Here is a 21,833-nt window from a genome sequence, read left to right as displayed (position 1 = left end):
TGACCACTGCCTTTCTGATCCCACCTCCCAAAAGATGCTTCTCACAGACCTGGAATGTGGGAAAAGACTGAATGCGATTACATCCCTTTATACCAAGGGCTCTTAACATGGGGTCCACAGACTCCCAAGGCATCTGTAGATTTCAGGGGGTCCATGAACTTCAGAGGCAAAATTGCATCTTTTCACTACCCTTTAAATGAAATCTCACATTTCTTTAGGTTATAAATTTTTAATAAACCATAATTCCCAAAAGGACTTCACTAGACCGCTAAAGGGGTCCAGGACACAGAAGGCAAAGAACCTCTGCTTTTTTTCATGAGATCTCAGACTCTGAGTACTTCCACAGTGAACTGGTTTGGGATCACAGAGGAAGAACACGAAAAGGAGCCAGTCTTTATATAACAACTCCCTTTGTCCTTTGGGTAGGATGGACTCAATTTGCCAAACCTTACAAAGATTAATTTCATATCCTATCAGTCATGAAATGCTGTATACTGTAAAATCCTATGAACTCACTCTAACTTATGAAGTCACTTCAAACTCGGTGAGCTTCAGTTTTGTCATCTGTAAAATGGGAGGTAATAATGCCTCTGCTACCAACTACCTCACAGGACTTTTGCAGGGAAAAGTGCTTTGCAATCCTTAAATCACTTTACAAACAGGAGTTAGGATGATTACAATCACCCCCCCCCCCAGCATCCTAAATGAATATTACAAGAGCTAATCTGTAAACAGAGGCATACCCGGTGGGTCCACTGTTTCCAAACTTCCTTCATCTGCTTCATCTGTAGCATCCCCAGCATCGCCGTCAACAGTCTCATTCTTAGACTTCTCTTCACTCTGTAACCAAGCAACACAAGACTGGGCTCAGAAACTCCTTGCTATGAAATCATCTCTGTTACTTCAGGGTTCACCTTCCTAAGGTAATTGGGTATTCTCTTCATTTAGATTAAAGGCTAATCACCTAGGACTCAAAGAAGGCAGGATGTGACCCATTTAACGAGTCCCAAGAGAACAGGCATGATGGTAGTGGACTGTGAGGGGGAGTTTCAGGCTGGACAAGCAACCCTGGAATTTTGGGCTTAGTCACAAGCAGGGGGAATAACCCAGTAAAGGGATGTATATTGAGACACTAGCCAGGTACAAAAGGGCAGATGCCTCTGTCCTAAAGTAGTGATTTCTGCCTGCAATTATACTTGGGCATTGCTTTTCAGAAATAGGCTGGTGCAACTTGTTTCAATTTTCAGGTTGGTGACCATTTTTATGAAACAGAAACAGGAAACCACATACAAACTTCCACACACCACACAAAAAGAGACTTCCAAGTAGAAGAGCAGGCAATTCGGAAAGTTATCGCAAGGCTCTATCACTTCGTAACATGGCACCCTTATTATCACTTCCTTCATTCAGAGTGCCAGCATGGTGCAAAGGAAAGAAATGCCACCGAATCCAGAGGCCAAGATGTCACTTATCTGAGCCTCAGTTTCCTCATCGTAAGATGGTGATGTTGATATAGGAGGATTTAGAGCTCAATTCCAAGCCAGATCATCCGACTCCAAAGCCAGTACCCTTTCCATGCCTCGATATTTCCGATGCAAGTTCTCACTATTACTTCACTCATATATGAGAATATGACTGAATGCAGAATTTAACAAACCTATTATAAGGGAGCACCTGTGTGTTGTAACGGATAGAGAACTTAGCCCCAGAGGCAGGAAGACTTGGGTTCAACTTTCCCCCTTGGACACAAACTGGCCATGTTACCATGCTCTAGATCAGAGGTTCCCCAGGCAGGCAGAACCAGATTGAAATGTAAATAGGAAATAGTTACCAAAAGAAATAAAAATACAAATTGTGATGGTTCACAGGGATTGTTCTGTTCAGTTCAGCTGCCTGTTTTCTATTTGGGTCTGACTCCACTGCTCTAGGCAGCGCTCTAAGGTGCCAACCTACATCTGTAGGGGGAATTCTGGGTAGCTGGGAATTCTCTAGTACAGTGAAACCACAAGTCCAACTCCTATCCTATTCCCTTAAGCATAGTTTAACAACTTCATTCACCTAACTACAAAATTTAGTCTCTGATTTAAAAAAAAACATGAAATTGTCAAGTTTGCAATGAGAATCCTAGCACTTGGCAAGCAGAGACTAAAGAAAAGATATTTTGATTTCACACTTGCTTTCCAGGAGAGCTAGAAAGTCTCCTCCTCCTTCAGTCTTCTGTCCAGATCCAAACTGGGTTAGGCACAAGGATGATCAAAAGAGAAGACAAATAAAGCAGAAAGAGACTCCACAGCTGTTCAAATGTTTCAGATCTCCTCTGGGAAGAAAAGCTGAAGAGTAAAAATGAAGTGTGGAATACGACCAAAATAGTCAGCCTCACTCTAATTATTCAGAGACCCTGAACCTCCAACATTAAATGAGTACGATCATAATTGCAAACTGCCCACTTCGCAGTGCCAACATTACAAAGGCCTTCCCTTCAACTACCTGGTACAATAACTGGTAGAAGAACCACTGTCCCCATTTCACAAGTGGGGAAACTGAAGCTCAGAGAGGTAAAAGAACTTGCCCTCAATCACATGGCAAGAATTGTGGGAGTTAGGATTCAAAAGACTTTGTAAGCCTTCAGTCAATAAAGACTTATTCAACGCTTACTATGTGCCACCTATGTCCTAAGCACTGGCAGTACAAAGAAAGGCAAAAGCAGGATCCCTGCCCTCAAGGTGCTCATATTCTGATGGGGGAAACAACAAACAAACAACTGTTCACACAAGAGAAAGAGCATAAATGAAAAGTCATCTGAGCTGGAGTTTCATTTCTAAGAAGGATTAGGAAGGTAGAAAGGGCCCAATGGAAGATTTGGGAGTTCCAACTGGAATTTATCAAGCAGGGGAGGTAACAAAGACCTGTGCTTGAGGGAGATCACTCTGGCACCCAAGAGGAGGATGGACTGGAATGGAGAGGGACTTGAGGTGGGCAGCCCCCGTCCAGGTGAGAGGTGATGAGGGCCTGCACCAGGGTGGGGCAGAGGAGAGAGAGTATGCCAGACATGTTGTAAAGATCGAAAACAGGACTAGGAACAGATTGGACACATGAGGTGAGCCATGACAATGAGGAAGCAAGCCTCAATAGTAATCGAGAAGTTAAGAAGAGGGAAGGATTTGGGGGGAAACACAATGAGTAATAAATTTTAAGGTGTTATATAAGTGTGAGCTAACATTAATCACTTTATTGGACTGAATAACATTTGTCCAGGTTACAGTTCATCAGCATGTCTACCAGAGTTAGGTAAGCATGGGAAGGAATAAAAAGGTGAACGCTGGTATGTTTTCAATCTGCCATTCATAAGCAGTACTGATACAGTTTTCATATGGCAAGACAGCTAAAACTCTAGGGGCTAGACTTAAGTGGGGACCAATGACCTTAATTTTTTTTTAATATTTTGATAACTGCATTTCACTATCATTAGCTTCCTTTGAACTTCATGCATCTGTAAACACGATTCTGAGAAGGGGCCAATCGTCAGGCACTGCCTGCCCAACTGCTAAAGGGACCCAGGACTCAATAAAGGTTCAGACACCGTGTTCGAGGGTCCTCATGGGTTCCTTTTCCCCAGGTTCTCCCCATTTCAATTCAGCTTAATTCAACAAGCATTTAGTGAGTGCTTATTAGGTGTTAGGCACTGGAAATAAAAGACAAAATTAAAATGTTCCCTGCTCATAAGAAGCTTAAATCCTACTGGGGAGAAACAACAGGCTCACAGATAAGAAAAGCGTCAAACAAATACAAAATGATTCTGGGGGGAGGGGAGTGACAACAGTAACTACTTGGAAAAGCCAGAAAATTCTCTTGTAGGAGCTGGCCAAGGAGAGGAGGGAGAGCATTTGAGGTATGTGGGACAAGCTGCCCAAAGATGGGATATGGAGGTCATATATGGGACATAACAAGTAGGTCAAGTTCACCTGAATATGGAGCATGAGTGTGTAATCTGGCCCAGCTGATTGAGAGATAAGAAGATAAACAGAAACAGAAACAGCTCTGCCCCCTCAAACAGGCTTACCTGGTCAGAATTCTGCTCCACTTTTCTGGTTCTCCTCATAATTTCTTGAATTCTCTATTAGAAGGAAAAAAAATATAACTCTACATCTCTAAAACAGAACTATAAAAGAGCTGTAAAAATAAACTGGTAGAACCAAAACAGGAGGTTGTTAAATTTATCATCTCTGGCAAGCTGTTTCATCATCCTCTTCTGTCAAATTGATACAAAGGACCTAAGAAGCCGGGACCCTAATTTCCTTCCTTACTGTTTGGATTATATAGCACTGAACACCAATCACTCTGTTTCTCATTTTAATTTAGCAAACCAAATGATAATTTTCATACATAGTATTTTGTAGAACAGAAAGATCGTTATTGCCAATAAATAAGAATTGATGTTTTTGAAGTAATCTCAAATCATCTTACCAGCTAAGACACACATATTAACAACAGTAGCTAATATTTATACAGGGTGTATCAAAAATTTTAGGGCAGTTATAAGCTTAAATAGTTTACAACTGCACTAAGATCTCTGGGACACCCTGGATAGTGCTTTAAAGTTTTCGAAGCATTTCAGCTGTATTATCTCATTTGATTGATTTTCACAATAACCATGTGAATTATTATCCCCATTTTAGAGATAAAAAAACTGAGGCTGAAAGAAGTTAAGTGACTTGTTTGGGTCATATAGCTAAGAAGTATCCGAGGCAAGATTCAAACTCAAGTCTTTCTAAGTCTGGCATCTAGCTGCCTCTTTAAATTGAGAGTATACTTTCTCATGTCACGCACTGCAGTGTAAGAAACTTTGCTAATAGATGTAGAAATCATAAAGGAAATCTAAGAATGCATTCTAGGACTTGGATTCTCTTGGCATCACACAGCCTCCTTCCCCTCCAAGATGAGGCTGGCCGTGGCCCCCTACTTTCACAGCCTGCACAGGGTGCTCACTCTGCCCTCAGGCCAAGGGAGAGGCTGTGGTTCAAGGATCACTCTCCTCATCCTCACCTTGGAATGTAGGGTCCAAGACCTGGCCTGCTGGTAAGAAGCCCATACCTAAGCCAATACCATTGCTTTCTCATCAGCTGTTATCAAAACTGCCCTTGCATCAAGTTGCTAAGTTTCTTCGTTCCTTTCCGTGGTCAAGCCCCTTTAAAAAAAGAAGCTTTATTTCCAGAGGATTCTATTACTGGAGGTACCACTGTAATGACTCCTCCCTCACCAACTGCACAGTCAGCTACCAATATTCCACCAAGTACAGAGGAGAAGGAAGAGAAGAGATGAGCATCTTCTCTCATGGAAAGCCATCCAAGGCCCTCGTCAAGAAGGTGGGAAGAACAGTGACAAGGCATTTGCCTGCTAGCCCCAACAATGACTGTTCCACCAAAACACTTTGCCCTGTTATGACTGACCTTTTTCCTCTGTAGACGCTCCTGCACACTCTGCTCCATGATCCGCTCTCGCTCTCGCCTCTGCCTCTCGGCTTCCTCCAGGGCTTTGGCCTCAGCTTCCTCCTTCTATAATAAATAGGAAAACAGCATCAAGGACACACCATATAATTTCAAGAAATCTAAATGCAGCAGAAGAGAAGCTCTAGAATCTGGTCATTCAATGATTTGGGTGACTATAGGATTACTGTACAAGAGAATTAAGTGGGTCCCCCAGAGAATGACATTTGATAAAACAATGCTATGGATTGCAGTTGGTTCCACAGGAAAAATGTAGATCCAACATATGCAATATAGCAGCTGTAAGCAGACTGATACTCAGGGAAGTTGATGCTGCTGGAACAAAAGCCCAAAATCATATTGTAAACCATCCTAGTACTTTGGATGACAAGTCCAATGATATTACAGTAGGTTTCAAGAAATTAAAGAATAGATGTTGGTCATGATATATTAATATTATGACAAAATGACATTGGCTGGGGTACTGTCGTGCATGTGTATCACCCACAGATCAAGATCACCAACTCTACAAAACAGCAGAGTACAATAAAACACGACTAACACTAACATTATATGACTGAATAGAATTGCATCTTTCTCAGAGACTCCAGGGGTTACCTCAGACATTTGTAAGGTACTACGGTCATCACTAAGAACATTGTTTATCACAGCATTGTAAGTGTGGAGTGATAGAAGAGCTTGGGTTATTAGAACTCTGGATGAATCAACTTTTATTGTAGTTACCATAAAACTGGAAAATCATTCTTGTTACACCAATATAGCAGTTTTGATAGAAAATCTGAGCTCTCCAGTAATATGGTAAATTAGAGCCAAAATTCCTGAACCTCCCAGAAGTGCTTAAAAGGTTATCAATATGAATTGTCACTTCTACAATATAGATAATTCCATTCTGCAAAGCTTAAGACTAAGAAGAGGGAGGTATGAAGTAGACTACTGGGAATAAAAATCCCTAGGAGTCCAGCGCCAGACAGGGGAATTAGGCTGACCCGTTATAAGCTCATAACATTTATGCTCCATTCCAGCCAAACTAGAATACTCTCCATTCCCTAAGTATGGCCTATAATTCCTTTCCTTTGTGTCTTTGCTCATGCTAAGCTGCAGAGGAGAACGGCCCTCCTTGTTCTGGGCAACTCCCATCTCCACCTCTTTCCCTATTACCATCAATTCTTCTTTTCTAAGTTTCAGGTCGAAGGCCACCTCCTGCCCATCCTCTGATCACCTGGCACTTTACACTCCTTTTAGACACATTTCATATTTATCCGTGTGTGCATCTCATAGCCTGCCTGCTTGATTGTAAGCTCAAGAGTAGGGGGAGTAACTTAGTCATCTCTACTTTTCCCCTGGTGTTCAGGACAATGTAATTGATTATACATGTGTATAATCAACTTGTTGAATGAACTTCAACTAGACCTTTGCCACTGCCTTCTTTGTACTCTAGACTAGGAGCCTATGATTTGAAGATGTTCTTTTCCTCTTTATTTAAACCCCTACTCTTTTATCTTTGTCCCATCTCTGCTTTGAAGATGATCTTATCTCTTACTTAACTGAAACAGAAAGGCTGCCTCAGCAATCTTCCCAATTCCAATCTTGTCCAACCCTTAAAGCTGCCTACTCCAGTCTTCCCCTACCAGGCCAGATCACACTGTTCACTTCTCTCACTTTCAGGACTTAGAGTTTGTCCCACACATTTTGGTTCTTTATTACACATTGTCTTGTATTCTTCTCTAGTTGTCTAAGTGTCTTGTCTCTCCAACAAGATTATGAGCTCAAGAAAAGAGGCTATTTCCTTCCTTCTTTCAACAAACAATTACCTCTTTATAATACATGTCTTCATAAGCACGTAATTTCATGGGTCTGAGACAGTAACTATTATAACTAAAGAATACTTGGAAAAACAGATGATTTCAAATTTCCTCTTTTAGTCTGGTGCTCAGATCAGGTCACAGACACAACCTGTGTGAGACAACTTCCAAATGGTGCTTAATTTTTAAGGCTCCTGGGTAATGCAAGTATAAAATAATCTAAGCTTACACTTCATTGAACATACAAAATACTAGGTAAGACATGCCCTATGCAAAGTAGACAGGACAATCACTAAGTAAGCACACATGACTGTTGCTATTTCCTAGTCAGAGAGCTTAGCACACCTGCTGCTGGAGTTCAGCCAGACGTTCCTGTTCTTGGGTCCTATTCTCTTCTGTCTTCTGCTGCTGTTCTTCCAGTGACTGTGTTTCCTCAAGTCGACAGAGCTGGGCTTCCCTTTTTTCCTCATCTTCAATGGCTTTCTTTTCAATATCGTCTTTTACTTTCCTAGTTATAGAAGCAGAAAATTTACAGATTCACTAATCTCGAAACTGCTTTTGTTGGTATTACCTTTTCCTAAAATACGGCTCCAGAAGTGTATTTTTAAAACACAGTCAAAAGCCTCATTCACAGGATCACTCTCTACGCTTTCCTATAATTTATATTAGTATCACTAACCTTCCTCCTTTCTCTTCCTCCACTGCCCCACCAACCCTTTTACTCACTGGAGCTGATGTCAAAAGAACTAATTTGAATCCAGGCCTTGCCATAAACTAACTCTGTGACTTTGAACAAGGCCTTGCAAGGAAAATGTCTTCATCTGCAGACCAGGGATGACAGCATTTGTACTACTCACAGGGTAGCTGGGAGAAGTACATGAGAATGTATGTGAAAATATAGTGCTAAACAAATCTAAGTTATTATTTTCCCTACATTCCTAATAAATAGAATTTATGCCTGTGCCTATGGGTTAAGTCGTTTCGATCACATCCCACTCTCTGGGACCCCATTTGGGGTTTTCCATACAAGGACACTGGAATGTTGCCATTTCTTTCTCCAATTCATCTTCCAGATGAGGAAACTGAGGCAAACATGGATAACTGATTTGTCCAGGGTCACACAGCTATTAAATATCTTAGGCTGGATTTGAATTCAGATCCTCCTAACTCCAGGGCCAGTGCTCTAACCACTGAACCACCCAGCTGCCCCTACATAGTGTGTTAAAATTTATGAAACACTTTACATAAATTATCTCATTTGAGCCCCATAACAACCTTATGAGGTAGGTGCTACAGTTTTTATCCCAACCAAGGCTCAGAAAGTTTAAGTGACTTGCCTGTGGTCACATAACTAACAAGTGTCAGAAACTGTATTTGAACCCAGATCTTCCTCTATTAATCTATTCTATTCTAGGCTTCCTCTCAAATATTACCGTCCACTAATTTAAATTATAAACAATCCTAAGCAGTGTTATGTACCTTCTCATCTCTGTGCCTTTTTACCCAGCCTTCCAAATCTAGCTCAAATCTCTACCCCACTCAGAAGATATTGATTTCTCTCTCAAGGTGCTACAATCAAACTACATAATTTAACACAATCATACTCTTCTGTACAGTCTAGTAATTGATTATTGTAAATCTTATCTACTCAGCAAGATTATAACCCCGCTGAGGGCAAAGACTGTCTCATACGCTCTAACCTTGCTAGGTACACAGTAGGCAAGCAAGCTAATGCAATTTTAGGCTACCTCAAGGCAGTTCTAGTGTCCAGGACTAGGGAAGTAACAGTCGTTCCATACTCTGACCCTGGCAAACCACTATGTGGAGTATCAAGTTCAATTAGGATGCCACATTTTAGCAGGGATACTGACTCAAGGAGACTTCCAAGTTGTAAAAAGGGATGGCTGTAACAACTGGATGTGCTATTCATATATAGAGCACTACAGAAAGTTTAAGTACTAACACATACAATGTCCAGAATGACCAAGGTCAATACATACTTCCTACAACTTCTATATTATAGGCTTAAGTAAATGGAAATGAAAAGGTGACCCTGGAAGGCTACAATATGTAGGTCCTAACAACAGAGAGGGGCAGCAAGATGGCACCACACTGATTAGAGTGTGAGGCCTTAAGTCAGGAAGACTGATCTTCCTGAGTTCAAATCTGGCCTCAGATAATTACTAGCTGTGAGACCCTGGGCAAGTCACTTATAACCCTGTGTGCCTCTGTTTCCTCATTTGGAAAATGAGCTGGAAAAGAATATAGTAAACCACTCCACTATCTTTGCCAAGAAAATCCCAAATGGGGTCATGAAGAGTGGGGCACTACTGAACAACCACAACGACAACAAATAGAGAACAATTTCAGAAACCTCAAAGCCAGAGAACTAACTTCAAATGATCTAGACATAAAAGGCTTAGAAAATCGTCAGGCCTAAGAGCCAATATAATAAAAATGACAATTCTACATAAATTAATTTACTTATTCAGTGCCATATCAATCAAACTACCAAAAATATTTCATAGAGCTAGAAAAAAAAAACAAAACTCATCTGGAAGAACAAAAGGTCAAGAATAGCAATGAAAAAAATGTGAAGGAAGATGGTCTAGCCATAACAGATCTCAAACTGAATTATAAAGTGGTTATCATCAAAATTATCTGGCACTGGCTAAGAGACAAAGTGCTGTATTAGTGGAATAGAGTAGGTACACAAGACACAGTAAGTAAATGACTGCAGTAATCTAGTGTTTAATAAACCCAAAGACTCCAGCTTTGGGGGCAAAAACTCACTATTTGACAAAAACTGCTGGAAAAACTAGAAAATAGTATGGCAGAAACTAGGTACAGAGATGGCGGCTGGAAAGCAGGGACTAGCATGAGCTCCCTGCCAAGTCCCTCCAAAAACCTACAAAAAATGGCTCTGAACCAATTCTAGAATGGCAGAACCCACAAAACAGCAGAGGGAAGCAGGGTTCCAGCCCAGGACAGCCTGGATGGTCTCTGGGTGAGGTCTATCCCACACGGAGCTGGGAGCAGAGCCCAGCGTGAGCAGCACGGACCAACCAGACCAGGAGCCAGGCGGAATGTGCCCTACCACCCTAAATCAGTGAGCTACAGCAGTTACCAGACTTCTCAACCCATAAATACCAAAGACAGCAGAGAAGGTTAGTGGGAAAAGCTGCGGGAGTGGAAGGAATTCATGGTTTGGCTACCAGTCCCGGGGGCAGCGGAGGTGGGGCAGCTACAGCTGCAGTTGCTTCCGGCCCCAGGCCCACCTGGTGGGAGGAATTAAGTGGTGGATCAGAGCAGGAGTGCACAGCCTGCTGAAGATTTAAGCCCAGTCTGGGTTGGGGGTTCTTGGGGAAGGAGCAGTGCTGGTGTGGCAGAGCTGGCACATCCCCCCCAAATGCGGAACATAGAACTCTTTAGTCTACAAGCAGTCATACCCCACTGAAAAACTCAAAGGTCAAGTTAGTTGGCTGGGAATATGGCCAGGCAGCGAAAACGCACCCAGATTCAGTCTCAGACTTTGGATTCTTTCTTGGGTGACAAAGAAGACCAAAACATACGGAGAGAAGAAGTTAACAAAGTCAAAGAGCCTACAACAGAAACCTCCAAGAAAAACATGAACTGGTCCCAGGCCATGGAAGAGCTCAAAAAGGATTTGGAAAAGCAAGTTAGAGAAGTAGAGGAAAAATTGGGAAGAGAAATGAGAAGGATGCGAGAAAACCATGAAAAACAAGTCAATGACTTGCTAAAGGAGACCCAAAAAAATACTGAAAAATACACTGAAGAAAACAACAGCTTAAAAAATAGACTAACTCAAATGGCAAAAGAGCTCCAGAAAGCCAAAGAGGAGAAGAATGCCTTGAAAGGCAGAATTAGCCAAATGGAAAAGGAGGTTCAAAAGACCACTGAAGAAAATACTACTTTAAAAACTAGATTGGAGCAAGTGGAAGCTAGTGACTTTATGAGAAATCAAGATATTATAAAACAGAACCAAAGGAATGAAAAAATGGAAGACAATGTGAAATATCTCATTGGAAAAACCACTGACCTGGAAAATAGATCCAGGAGAGATAATTTAAAAATTATTGGACTACCTGAAAGTCATGATCAAAAAAAAGAGCCTAGATATCATCTTTCAAGAAATTATCAAGGAGAACTGCCCTGATATTCTAGAGCCACAGGGCAAAATAGAAATTGAAAGAATCCATTGATCACCTCCTCAAATAGATCCCAAAAAGAAATCTCCTAGGAATATTGTTGCCAAATTCCAGAGCTCCCAGATCAAGGAGAAAATACTGCAAGCAGCCAGAAAGAAACAATTTGAGTACTGTAGAAACACAATCAGAATAACCAAAGATCTGGCAGCTTCTAGATTAAGAGATCGAAGGGCTTGGAATACGATATTCCAGAGGTCAATGGAGCTAGGATTAAAACCTAGAATCACCTACCCAGCAAAACTGAGTATCATGCTCCAAGGCAAAATATGGACTTTCAATAAAATAGAGGACTTTCAAGTTTTCTCAGTGAAAAGACCAGAACTGAATAGAAAATTTGACTTTCAAACACAAGAATCAAGAGAAGCATGAAAAGGTAATCAAGAAAAAGAACAAGAAAAGAAATTGCAAGGGACTTACTAAAGTTGAACTGTTTTGTTTACATTCCTACATGGAAAGATGACATGTACGATTCATGAGACCTCAGTATTAGGGTAGCTGAAGGGAATATGCAAATATATATATGTTTATGTATAAATATAAGTGAATGTGTATTATGTATATATCTATGTGTGTGTGTGTGTGTATGTGTGTGTGTGTGTATATATACATATATATATATATAGAGAGAGAGAGAGAGAGAGAGAGAGAGGACACAGGGTGAGTTGAAGATGAAGGGAAGATATCTAAAAGAAATAAAATCAAATTAAGGGATGAGAGAGGAACATACTGAGATAGGGAGATAGGGAGAGATAGAATGGGGTGGATTATCTCCAATAAAGGTGGCAAGAGGAAGCAGTTCTGTGGGAGGAGGGGAGAGGGCGGGTGAGGGGGGAATGAGTGAACCTTGCTCTCATCAGATTTGACCTGAGGAGGGAATACCATACATACCCAATTGGGTATCTTACCCCACAGGAAAGAAGAGGGAAGAAGATAAAAAAGTGGGGGGGATGATGGAGGCAAGGGCAGATGGGGGTGGAGGTAATCAAAAACAAACACTTTTGAAAAGGGACAGGGTCAAGGGAGAAAATTCAATAAAGGGGGATGGGTTGGGAAGGAGCAAAATATAGTTAGTCTTTCACAACATGAGTATTGTGGAAGGGTTATACATAATGATACACATGTGGCCTATGTTGAATTGCTTGACTTCTTAGGGAGGGTGGGTGGGAAGGGAAGAGGGGAGAGAATTTGGAACTCAAAGTTTTAAAAACAGATGTTCAAAAACAAAAAAAAAAGTTTTTGCATGCTACAAGAAAATAAGATACACAGGCAATGGGGTGTAAAAATTTATCTTGCCCTACAAGAAAGGAAGGGAAAAGGGGATGGGAGGGGAGTGGGGTGACAGAGGGGACGGCTGACTGGGGAATAGGGCAACCAGAATATATGCCATCTTGGAGTGGGGGGGGGAGGGTAGAAATGGGGAGAAAATTTGTAATTCAAACTCTTGTGAAAATTAATGCTGAAAAGTAAATATGTTAAATAAATTTAAATTAAAAAAAAAAGAAACTAGGTACAGACCAACATCTTACACCGTATACCAAGATAAGGTCAAAATGAGTACATGATTTACACATAAAGGGTGACACCATAAGCAAATTAGAAGACCAAGGAATAGTTGAGTTGTCAGATCTATGGATGAGGAAAGAATTTATGACCAAATGATATGGAAAACATTACAAGATATAAAATGAATAATTTTAATTATATTAAATTTTAAAAAGTTTTGCACAAACAAAACCAATGCAAGCAAGATTAGAAAGGAAAGCACAAAGCTGGGAAACAATTTTTACATCAAGTGTCCCTGACAAAGGCCTGATTTCTCAAATATATAGAGAACTGAGTCAAATTTATAGGAATACAAGTCATTCCCCAATTGATAAACGGTCAAAGGACATGAACAGGCAATTTTTAGATGAAGAAATCAAAGCTATCTATGGTCATAAGAAAAAATGCTCTAAACCACTATTATCTTTATAGAGATCCTTCTTGGGCTGATGTGAGTACTCACATTAAGGAAGAAGCTGGCTGTCATGAGGCACCTAGGGCTGGTTCTGTCGGTGCCCAGGACAAGGAAGGCCCATAATGATCACTTCACTTAATTTTGCAAAATTTTGTCAAGCTAGTCCTTGACCACCCCTCCTAGATCACTGCCTTGTCATGGCAGAGGGGCTTGCATAGCTGGAGAATGGGCCTCAGGAAGCACTACTAATAATAAGGCTAGTGGAGGTGATGGAATTCCAGCTAAGCTATGTAAAATCCTGAAAGGTGATGCCGTTAAAGTACTGCACTCAATATGCAGCAAATTTGGAAAACTCCACAGCGGCCACTGGACTGGAAAAGATCAGTTTACATCCCAATCCTAAAGAAGGACAATTCCAAAGAATGTGCCAAGTACTGAACAACTGCACTCATTTCACATGCCAGCAAGCTTATGTTTAAGATTCTGCAAACCAGGCTTCAACAAAATGTGAACCGAGAATTACCAAAAGAGCAGAATGGTTTTTGAAGAGGCAGAGGAAGTAGAAATCAAATTGCCAACATTCATTGGATTATGGAGAAAGCAAGGGAGTTCCAGAAAAACATCTACTTCTGTTGCACTGACTACGTTAAAACTTTTGATTGCATGGATTACAATAAAATGTAGCAAGTCCTCAAAGAAATGGGAATACCAGATCATCTTACTTGTCTCCTCAGGAACCTGTATGCAGGTTAAGAAGCAACAGTTAAAACTCAATGTGGAATAACTGGAATTAAGGTTGTCAAGAGAAATAACAATCTCGGATATGCAGATGATACTACTCTGATGGCAGAAGGCGAAGAGGAATTAAGAAGCCTCTTGAGGAAGGTGAAAAAGGAGAGAGTAAAAGCTGGCTTAAAGCTTAACACCAAAAAAACTAATATCTTGACAACTGGTCCCATCACTTCCTGGCAAACATAGGGAGAAGAAATGGAAAGTGTCAGATTTTATATACTTGGATTGAAAGATCACTGAAGAACATGAATTTGGACAGATTTTGGGAGATAATAGAGGACAGAAGGGCCTGTCATGCCATGGTCCGTGGGGTCATGAGGAGTCGGACACAACTTAAAAACAAGTCCTTGAGTGAATTACACAAAGAATCCATCACTGGGCCTACACTCAAAGCTTTCCCAGCTTGGCGCAGTCTTTGTGAATCCAAAAGTCACTTTCATATGGCACTGAGGTATCAGAGGGAGACTTTAGTGGAGGTTCAATACTATGTAATTTTGGCTAATAATAAGTTATAATATAGTTTGCATTTTACTTCTATCAGTTAATGCTTCCTTACTAATGAAGAAATTTCTTTTCGCTGCTCTGAAAAGTATAAGAGGGATTTTATTATATTTTAGGTAGTGCTACAAGTGGAGCCTGAAAAGATTAAGGCAAGCCCTCAATACAGTTACATCTTGGGAGTTGAGAGACAGAGGGCTACCAAGTGCAAAACAAGATAGATCCCAAAACTTAGGACAAGATATCTGAGAGGCCAGGATACCTAGGTCAAGAAATGGTGGATGAAGTGAACTGCTAAGAGGGAATTTTCTAGAAGTAGTGCCTCCTGTGGGAGGAGGTGAAGCCAGCTTACTCATGAGATTCAGATATCCCCTAGATGTCAAGAAGAAGTAGAGATCTTCAATATAAATTATAATCTTGAAAAAACTGTAATGTGACACAAGACTCCTACTGAAAAAAAAAGGATAGTAGTAGCATAACAAGCAAGTTACATTACAAGTGCAAAGAGAAGGGAGCAGAGTCTAGTGGAGTCTAAAAGGGAAGAGTTGGAAAATACCAGTCAGTAGGAGAGTCTGGATGACTAGGCACCAGTATTTTGGTGCGTGTGGCAGACAGAACCCTCTTAAGATGGAGAAAGGAGATCTGGATACCATAGCTTTAAGGTCATTCAGCAATTTTTGCTCTGATTCTACCTTCACCAAACAACCTTCTAATATAATGTCAAACAGGTGCATCAACACTGGGAAGGGGGTGCCTAGACCAGGTAATGAACAAATGATACTTGTATTCCAGGACAAAGCAGTCTCGTGTTAGCTGAGTTGCCATATGCCCTGATTTCCCTGGATAAAAAGACAGTTCAGATTCCACTGAAACACCAGACACGGGACATGTGGTGATAACATCAAGGCAGACCATCTGTGAGGCCCAGCTTGACCAGACAAGGCTTTCCTATCAATTTGTACTCATTTTAATAACATTCAATTTATACATTTCACAATTATGTGCATGAGATTGAGACAATAACCACTGCTACTAGGGATGCCACTCCCTAGTCCAGCCCAGGACAACTAAAAGACCTTTTGCTGTTTTAAATGTCAGTATACCATCTGTGAAAATATTGGTGTGGGCAGGAAAAGTATTCTATACTTATTTAGGTGGCTATAGGGAGTTCCTTCTCATGCATTCTCAAGTGACTTCCAGATGATTTATTTAGAATTTCAATCACTAACGCCTAAAATTTTTTAAAGAGGGAATGAGTTAAGGTTTTAACATTTGCACCTGCAATCAAAATAAAAGTTGGCCACATCTGCAATGCAAAAGAGATTGTTTGATTCTTACCTTTCTTCTCCTTTTTGAGATCTTTCCCAGTCTCCTCGATCCCTTAGTTCCCGAGCAAGCTGTCGTTTTCCTGTCAAAATTTTAGCAGCTTCTTCAGCACTTATGGTCCCTGGTCCAGTCTTACTAGTGGGCTCTATTTTAAATAAAAGTTTAAATAGTTCAATTGGATCAGTAGGAAGTATGACCCCAAATTAAGAGACTATATACGAATAGAAGCATTAAAGACTCAAAAATACATGCAAGAGAGTAGAAATCAAGATTCATTGCACCTGTTCTTGAATCAAAACAAAACAATCCAAATCCCAGGGTCAATTTTTAACAACTTGTTCCAAAGTGTAATTTATCCCTAATAAAAACAGCTGCTTTGAGATAACTGTATAGGAGTAAGCTTAAGGTGAAAAGGAAAAATACTTTAACAAAGCAGAACAACGCTAGAGCAGAGGACTGGATTTCAAATCAGAGAACCTAGATTTGAATCTTGGCTCTGCCACTTACTACCTGTGTGACAATGGGCTAGTTATTTCTCTTCTTTGGCCTTTAGTTTCCTCATCTGTAAAATGAGAGGGTTGGCCTCTAAATCCCTTCCAGCTCCAAATGTAAGAGATGGACAATGACTGGACTATAGTCAGCATGGTTTGGCAATGGCCAGAACCCCAACAAGCCAACGGGACTAGAGGCTGCATTAACAGAGTCCTCATGTCCGGAAGAAGAGAGGGTCGTGGTCCCAGTCAAACCATCTGGGGAGTATTATGTTTAGACATTTGAAGAAGGACATTGACAAGCTGGGACGATGACCTAGATAGTGAGAGGGCTAACCACCATACCCTAAGAGGATTGGTTGAAAGAACTAAAGAAGGTTTAGCTTCTTAGCTAGAAAAGGGAAGACTTAGAGGAAACATGATCCCTGTCTTCACATATTTCAAGGGCTGTCAGATAAAACAGGGATGATGCTTGCTTTGCCTGGCTCCAGAGGAAAGAACTTGGCTCACTGAGTAGAAAATGCAAAGAGGCAGATTTTGGCTCAAACTTCCTAACAATGAAAAACTGCCCCAAAGTGGAACTGGCGGCCCCATCAACAAAGTTGTTCAAGTAGAAGCTCCATGATCACTGATGGGCATTCCTAGAGAGTATTTTTATTCAGGTTGGGGTCAAATGGTTTCTGGTCCTTTCCAACTATGAAATTTGGGGGTTCTGAAGATAAAGTAATAAAAAGTCCTAAGATAGTGATCCTCTCATGTCTAGCAGGCTTTATTAATCTTTTTGGTTCCTAGGTCAACATTTTCTTCTCAGAGCAACAAAACTAATCAAACTCCAGGGAATTCTACACAGTAGGTACCAATCACACTCCAGCTTGTTATTGTTAAGTCATGACTGCCTCAAGATCCCAGAAGATGGCCAAAGTCAGCCACGGCACAAATTAATCAGCTACCTCCATACTGTGTGCTGCAGCTCCCTGAGGTTATTTCCCAGAATTGGTAACATTTGTTTTTCCAAGAAGTACCAGGCCCAAAGTTAAAAACAACATGAGGGTTACACTGCTGTGTACTGTGTACTGCATCCAGACCTAGGTGATAAATCATAAAACTTTGTACTCTGTTCTACCTCAGATACTATACAAAAAGTCCAAAATAATCAAACAGGTACTTCTATTGACTGCTCCTAATTCTGCCTTCTGGAGATAGGCAGAGCAAGCCAAATTTGCCTCCTACTTGACAGACCTTCAAACATGCGAAGATACTGATACTATTTAATTCACCATATCCACGGTTTCCTATACAGAGTAGGCAATAAATGTCTCCTAGTGCTGCTGATGATTATAGCACACCAGAATGGGAGTCAGGAGACCTGTGTTCAAACCCCAGGGGAAACCTTAACAAGCTGTATGACCATGGGCAATTCATTTAACTTCTCAGAGCCTCAGTTTCCTCATCTGCAAAAATGGGAATAAAGCCTGTATTACTTAGTTTATGGGGCTATTGTTAGGACAGTGTTTTGCAAACTTTTAAGTGCTATAAAAATGTGAATTATTTGTCCTAAGTAAATAGGACCCAAAGAGCAACAGGTTGATGATATTACATATTGAGTTGGGCTTAATATTCCAAAGCCTCCCAAAGCTTATGAAGTGATAATATTTAGCTAAGCCGGATGCTTGAAATGCCCATCTTAAGTTGTGGAGTACAGATGATGAGCCATACCTCTAATTTCTCGGTGAAGAGGTGGACTATAGAAGCATAATGGTGTAGATGCTGATGGACACTGTCATTTTCTTGGTTGATTTTAACTTGTTCTCTTTGTTATAGTTAAGGGGTTAGAGAGTATATAAAGAAATCACTGGGATAAGCTAGTTTACCTGTATGTTTAGAGTGTTAACATTTTTTCTTCCCTTATCTTTAGAAGATGTTTCTTTTAATCAAATTCAACCAAGAGTCTTTTTTTCTTATGACATGTCAGGACTTGGGAATCTACTAACATTATGAGTCATCAGAAAAATGTAAAATGGAAGAAATTTTGATTTAACTGAAAGGAAGAAAACAGAAATCTACTGTCAGGGTCAATTAAATAGAAAATGTGCCAAAATGGCAATTTTCTGATGTAGGGTAAAAAAGCAGAAAATGTCAGAATAATTTGACAGAGTTTTAAAGTTGCTGGAAGGCCAATTTCAAAAAAAATTCACATCTTCATCCAAACAAAAAAAGCATTCTACCCAAAAATTGCTCTGTAGGTTTTATAGTTCATTCATTTCAACATTAAATAGCACATTGCATCTTTAATCACATATTTTTTTCTTTCTGCAGAGCTTTTTTTTTGCCACAAAGAAAGAGGCAGTGGTTCATGTGGGCAAATGCTTCTATTGCAGCTGCTACTGCCCACAGAGAATTCTGAATGTTGGCAGCTGGCAGCCAGGAGCATAATCATCCCTTCGGTTGAGACTTTGAAGGTTTAAGCCTAGAATTTACAGTTGAAATCACCTACCACCCAGAGAAGGAAAGTGAGGCCTAGTGAGAAGTGATTTGCTTAAGGTCAGATCACCTAATTATCTAGGCAGTGCCAAGACTAGAACCCAGATGTCCTGACTCCTAAGTGAAGCTCTTTACATTACACTCTGCTACTTCTCTAATAGTACCTACCACCTTAAAGACCTAAGTATCTAAGACCCTGTTACATCCACCATCTCAAATATTACCAAATGGCTAATTGCCACCAAGAGGATACAGTTCTATCTTGTTAGAGGGTCTCCTTTGGGGCTATATTTATAGAAAGCAGGTTATTATTGAGAGGGGAGGAAAAAACACAATAGAAGGTAATTTCTTAGACCCTAACCCTTTAACATAATGAAGCAAAGAATCTGTTTTGGGGGGAAAGGTTCTCTTATGGTCAGGTTTAACAGGGGAGTTCTAGGCACCATTTGTTAGAGAGGCAGTCAAAGGTATGTTCTCACACTTGGCACCCCAATGAAGAAAGAACATGTCCTCTTCCATGAAATAAAAGGTAAAATACAATCTGAAAGCCACTAGAATTCGATACCTTAATTTCTCAGATGAGAAAATCAAAGGAAAAGAAAGATGAGATATCTGGTCAGGTGCTTGATGCAGAAAAATTTCACCTAGGGTAGAGTTCTTAACCTAGAGTTTGTGAACTTTTTTTAATATGTTGATAACCATATTTCAACATAATTGCTTTCTTTTCATTTAGCCTCTCAGTCTCAGCTTCTTCATCTATAGAATGGGAATAATTACATCTACCTCAAATGGTTGTTATGAGGATCAAATGAGATAACTATGTAAAATGCTTTTCACAAACCTTAAAGAATTTATAAAATGTTGTTATTTGTAATTTGATGTATTTTATTTTATGCATTTAAAAACATGATTCTGAGAACAGGTCCATAGGCTTCACCAGCCTGAGCAGGGAGTCCAGGACAAAAAACATGTTAAGAATCTCTGCCCTAAGGATGACTGGAGCTCAAGACAAATTCTCCTCTCTGGTGGGATGAGGGAAGTTCCACGTGTGACTCCTCTGCCAAAGAATACAGTGGTTGCTTGGGGAGGCTAGCAGGCTGAAGGGCAGGAAGGAGGGAGAAGTGAAGGAACATTTCCCAAACCCCTTCTCAGTTCTACCATCATCAGGACAGGACAAAGAGGCCTGAGATGATAGAGCTATACCAATCAAAATAACGATAAGTGAATAATGGAATAAGATAAAATAATAACAAAATTTCTATGGAAGAATATCAAGGGAAATTATGAAGACAAAAAAAAGGAAGGGAGGGCAGCTACGTGGCGCAGTGAGTAGAGCACCGGCCCCAGAACCAGGAGGACTTGAGTTCAAATCCAGCCTCAGACACTAGACACACTTACTATCTGTGTGACCTTGGGCAAGTCCCTTAACCCCAATTGCCCTGCCTTCCCCACTCCAAAAAAAAGGAAGGGGGATAGTGTACTTCATCTCAAATTATAAAAGAATCAATTATTAAAACTCTCTAAAATACAGAACAAAAATATCCGAACAACCAAAATGATCTAAAATACAGAATGACAGATCAAATTAACTCTGACCTATAAAACCAATGGCATACACAGATTAGTTTTTGACATATCACCATTTTGCTCTAAAATCCTCAATGGCTCCCTAATGCGTGCAGGGTTAAAAAAAAAAGGAAAATTCCTCAGCTCACCATGTCAAGTTGCCCCCAATCTGGCTCCAACCTACCTTTCCAGACTTATTTTTCATTAATTCCCTTCCAACAATATACAAGGCACACTGACCGGCTAGTTGTTCCCTAAACTTGACATTGTCTTCTGACCATCTCCATGCCTGCCCTGACCTCCTCCCCCCTCCCTTTGACCTCTTAGCTTCTGTCAAGGCTCAGGTCTGGTACCACCTCCTAAGGGAAACCTTCCTGATGCCCCTAGGTGTGAGATCTTTCTTAAGTGTGTAGAGGTAAAAAAAAAAATGCCCAGCTACTGCACAAACAGAAAAAATTCTAGGAGAACAAATAGATGAGTTTGACCATATAAAGTTTTTGCACATCAAAAAGTAAGGCATCTAGAAAATCTTTCTGAGAAATATTTTTAACTGAAGTTTGGCATCATCTTTAAGAAGTGGTCAAAGGATATGAACAAGGAGATCTCTAAAGAACAAAACACTAATTATCAACAGCAACATGAGAAAGTTCTGACTCTTCGAAATAATTAGAAAAAAAGCAAACTGAATAATTGTAAGCTATCACCTTCCCCCACCAAGTTGGCAAGGTTAGTTGAAAACAGTAAGATTCAATGTTGGCATGGATATGGGAAAATAGCCCCACTCCAACACCAGCAGTGAAGCTGCAAAGTAGTGCAATCTTTTTGGAAAGCAAAAAGCAATTATACAGTAAGAGACCTACTGCTCACACCCTTTGAACCAGTGATCCCACTACAACTTTGTAAAAGGAAATAGACATTTTTAAGCAAACTATACACAACAGAAATTCATAGTTTCATATTTAAGCATTTACTATAATTTAAATTGTTACCATTAATAGAAACGGTCATGCACTGGTACCCACATTCTGCTAGGAGACCTCTATGAGGAGGCCTCCAGAACATTGGGTACACCCCATGAAAGATTTACAAGAGTACGTGGACACAAGTCACATAGGACAAGAATGTACATTTGAGCTGCAATCTGCACAGTAGAAGAGAGTACCCACATGGATAAGATTGTGGATCCA

General features: G+C 40.4%; 1 protein-coding gene across 8 annotated transcripts in view; it reads right to left on the bottom strand.

Annotated features, from left to right (window-relative positions):
• Window positions 1-21,833, bottom strand: part of MAP7D3 (MAP7 domain containing 3) — a 78,392-nt gene that overhangs the window by 5,318 nt on the left and 51,241 nt on the right. For all 8 annotated transcript variants that reach the window (XM_036740182.1, XM_036740174.1, XM_036740176.1 and 5 more), the window contains 5 exons: window positions 16,121-16,253; window positions 7,652-7,814; window positions 5,448-5,552; window positions 4,061-4,114; window positions 744-840 (listed from right to left, as the gene is read on the bottom strand). In XM_036740182.1, the coding sequence (XP_036596077.1) occupies window positions 744-840; window positions 4,061-4,114; window positions 5,448-5,552; window positions 7,652-7,814; window positions 16,121-16,253 (552 nt within the window). The remainder of the gene's footprint in view (window positions 1-743; window positions 841-4,060; window positions 4,115-5,447; window positions 5,553-7,651; window positions 7,815-16,120; window positions 16,254-21,833) is intronic.

Source organism: Trichosurus vulpecula, chromosome X (assembly GCF_011100635.1).
Source record: "Trichosurus vulpecula isolate mTriVul1 chromosome X, mTriVul1.pri, whole genome shotgun sequence".
In the NCBI taxonomy this organism is placed as follows: domain Eukaryota; kingdom Metazoa; phylum Chordata; class Mammalia; order Diprotodontia; family Phalangeridae; genus Trichosurus; species Trichosurus vulpecula.
Note: the sequence above shows the minus strand (reverse complement) of the source record. Positions and strands in the feature narration are given on the sequence as shown.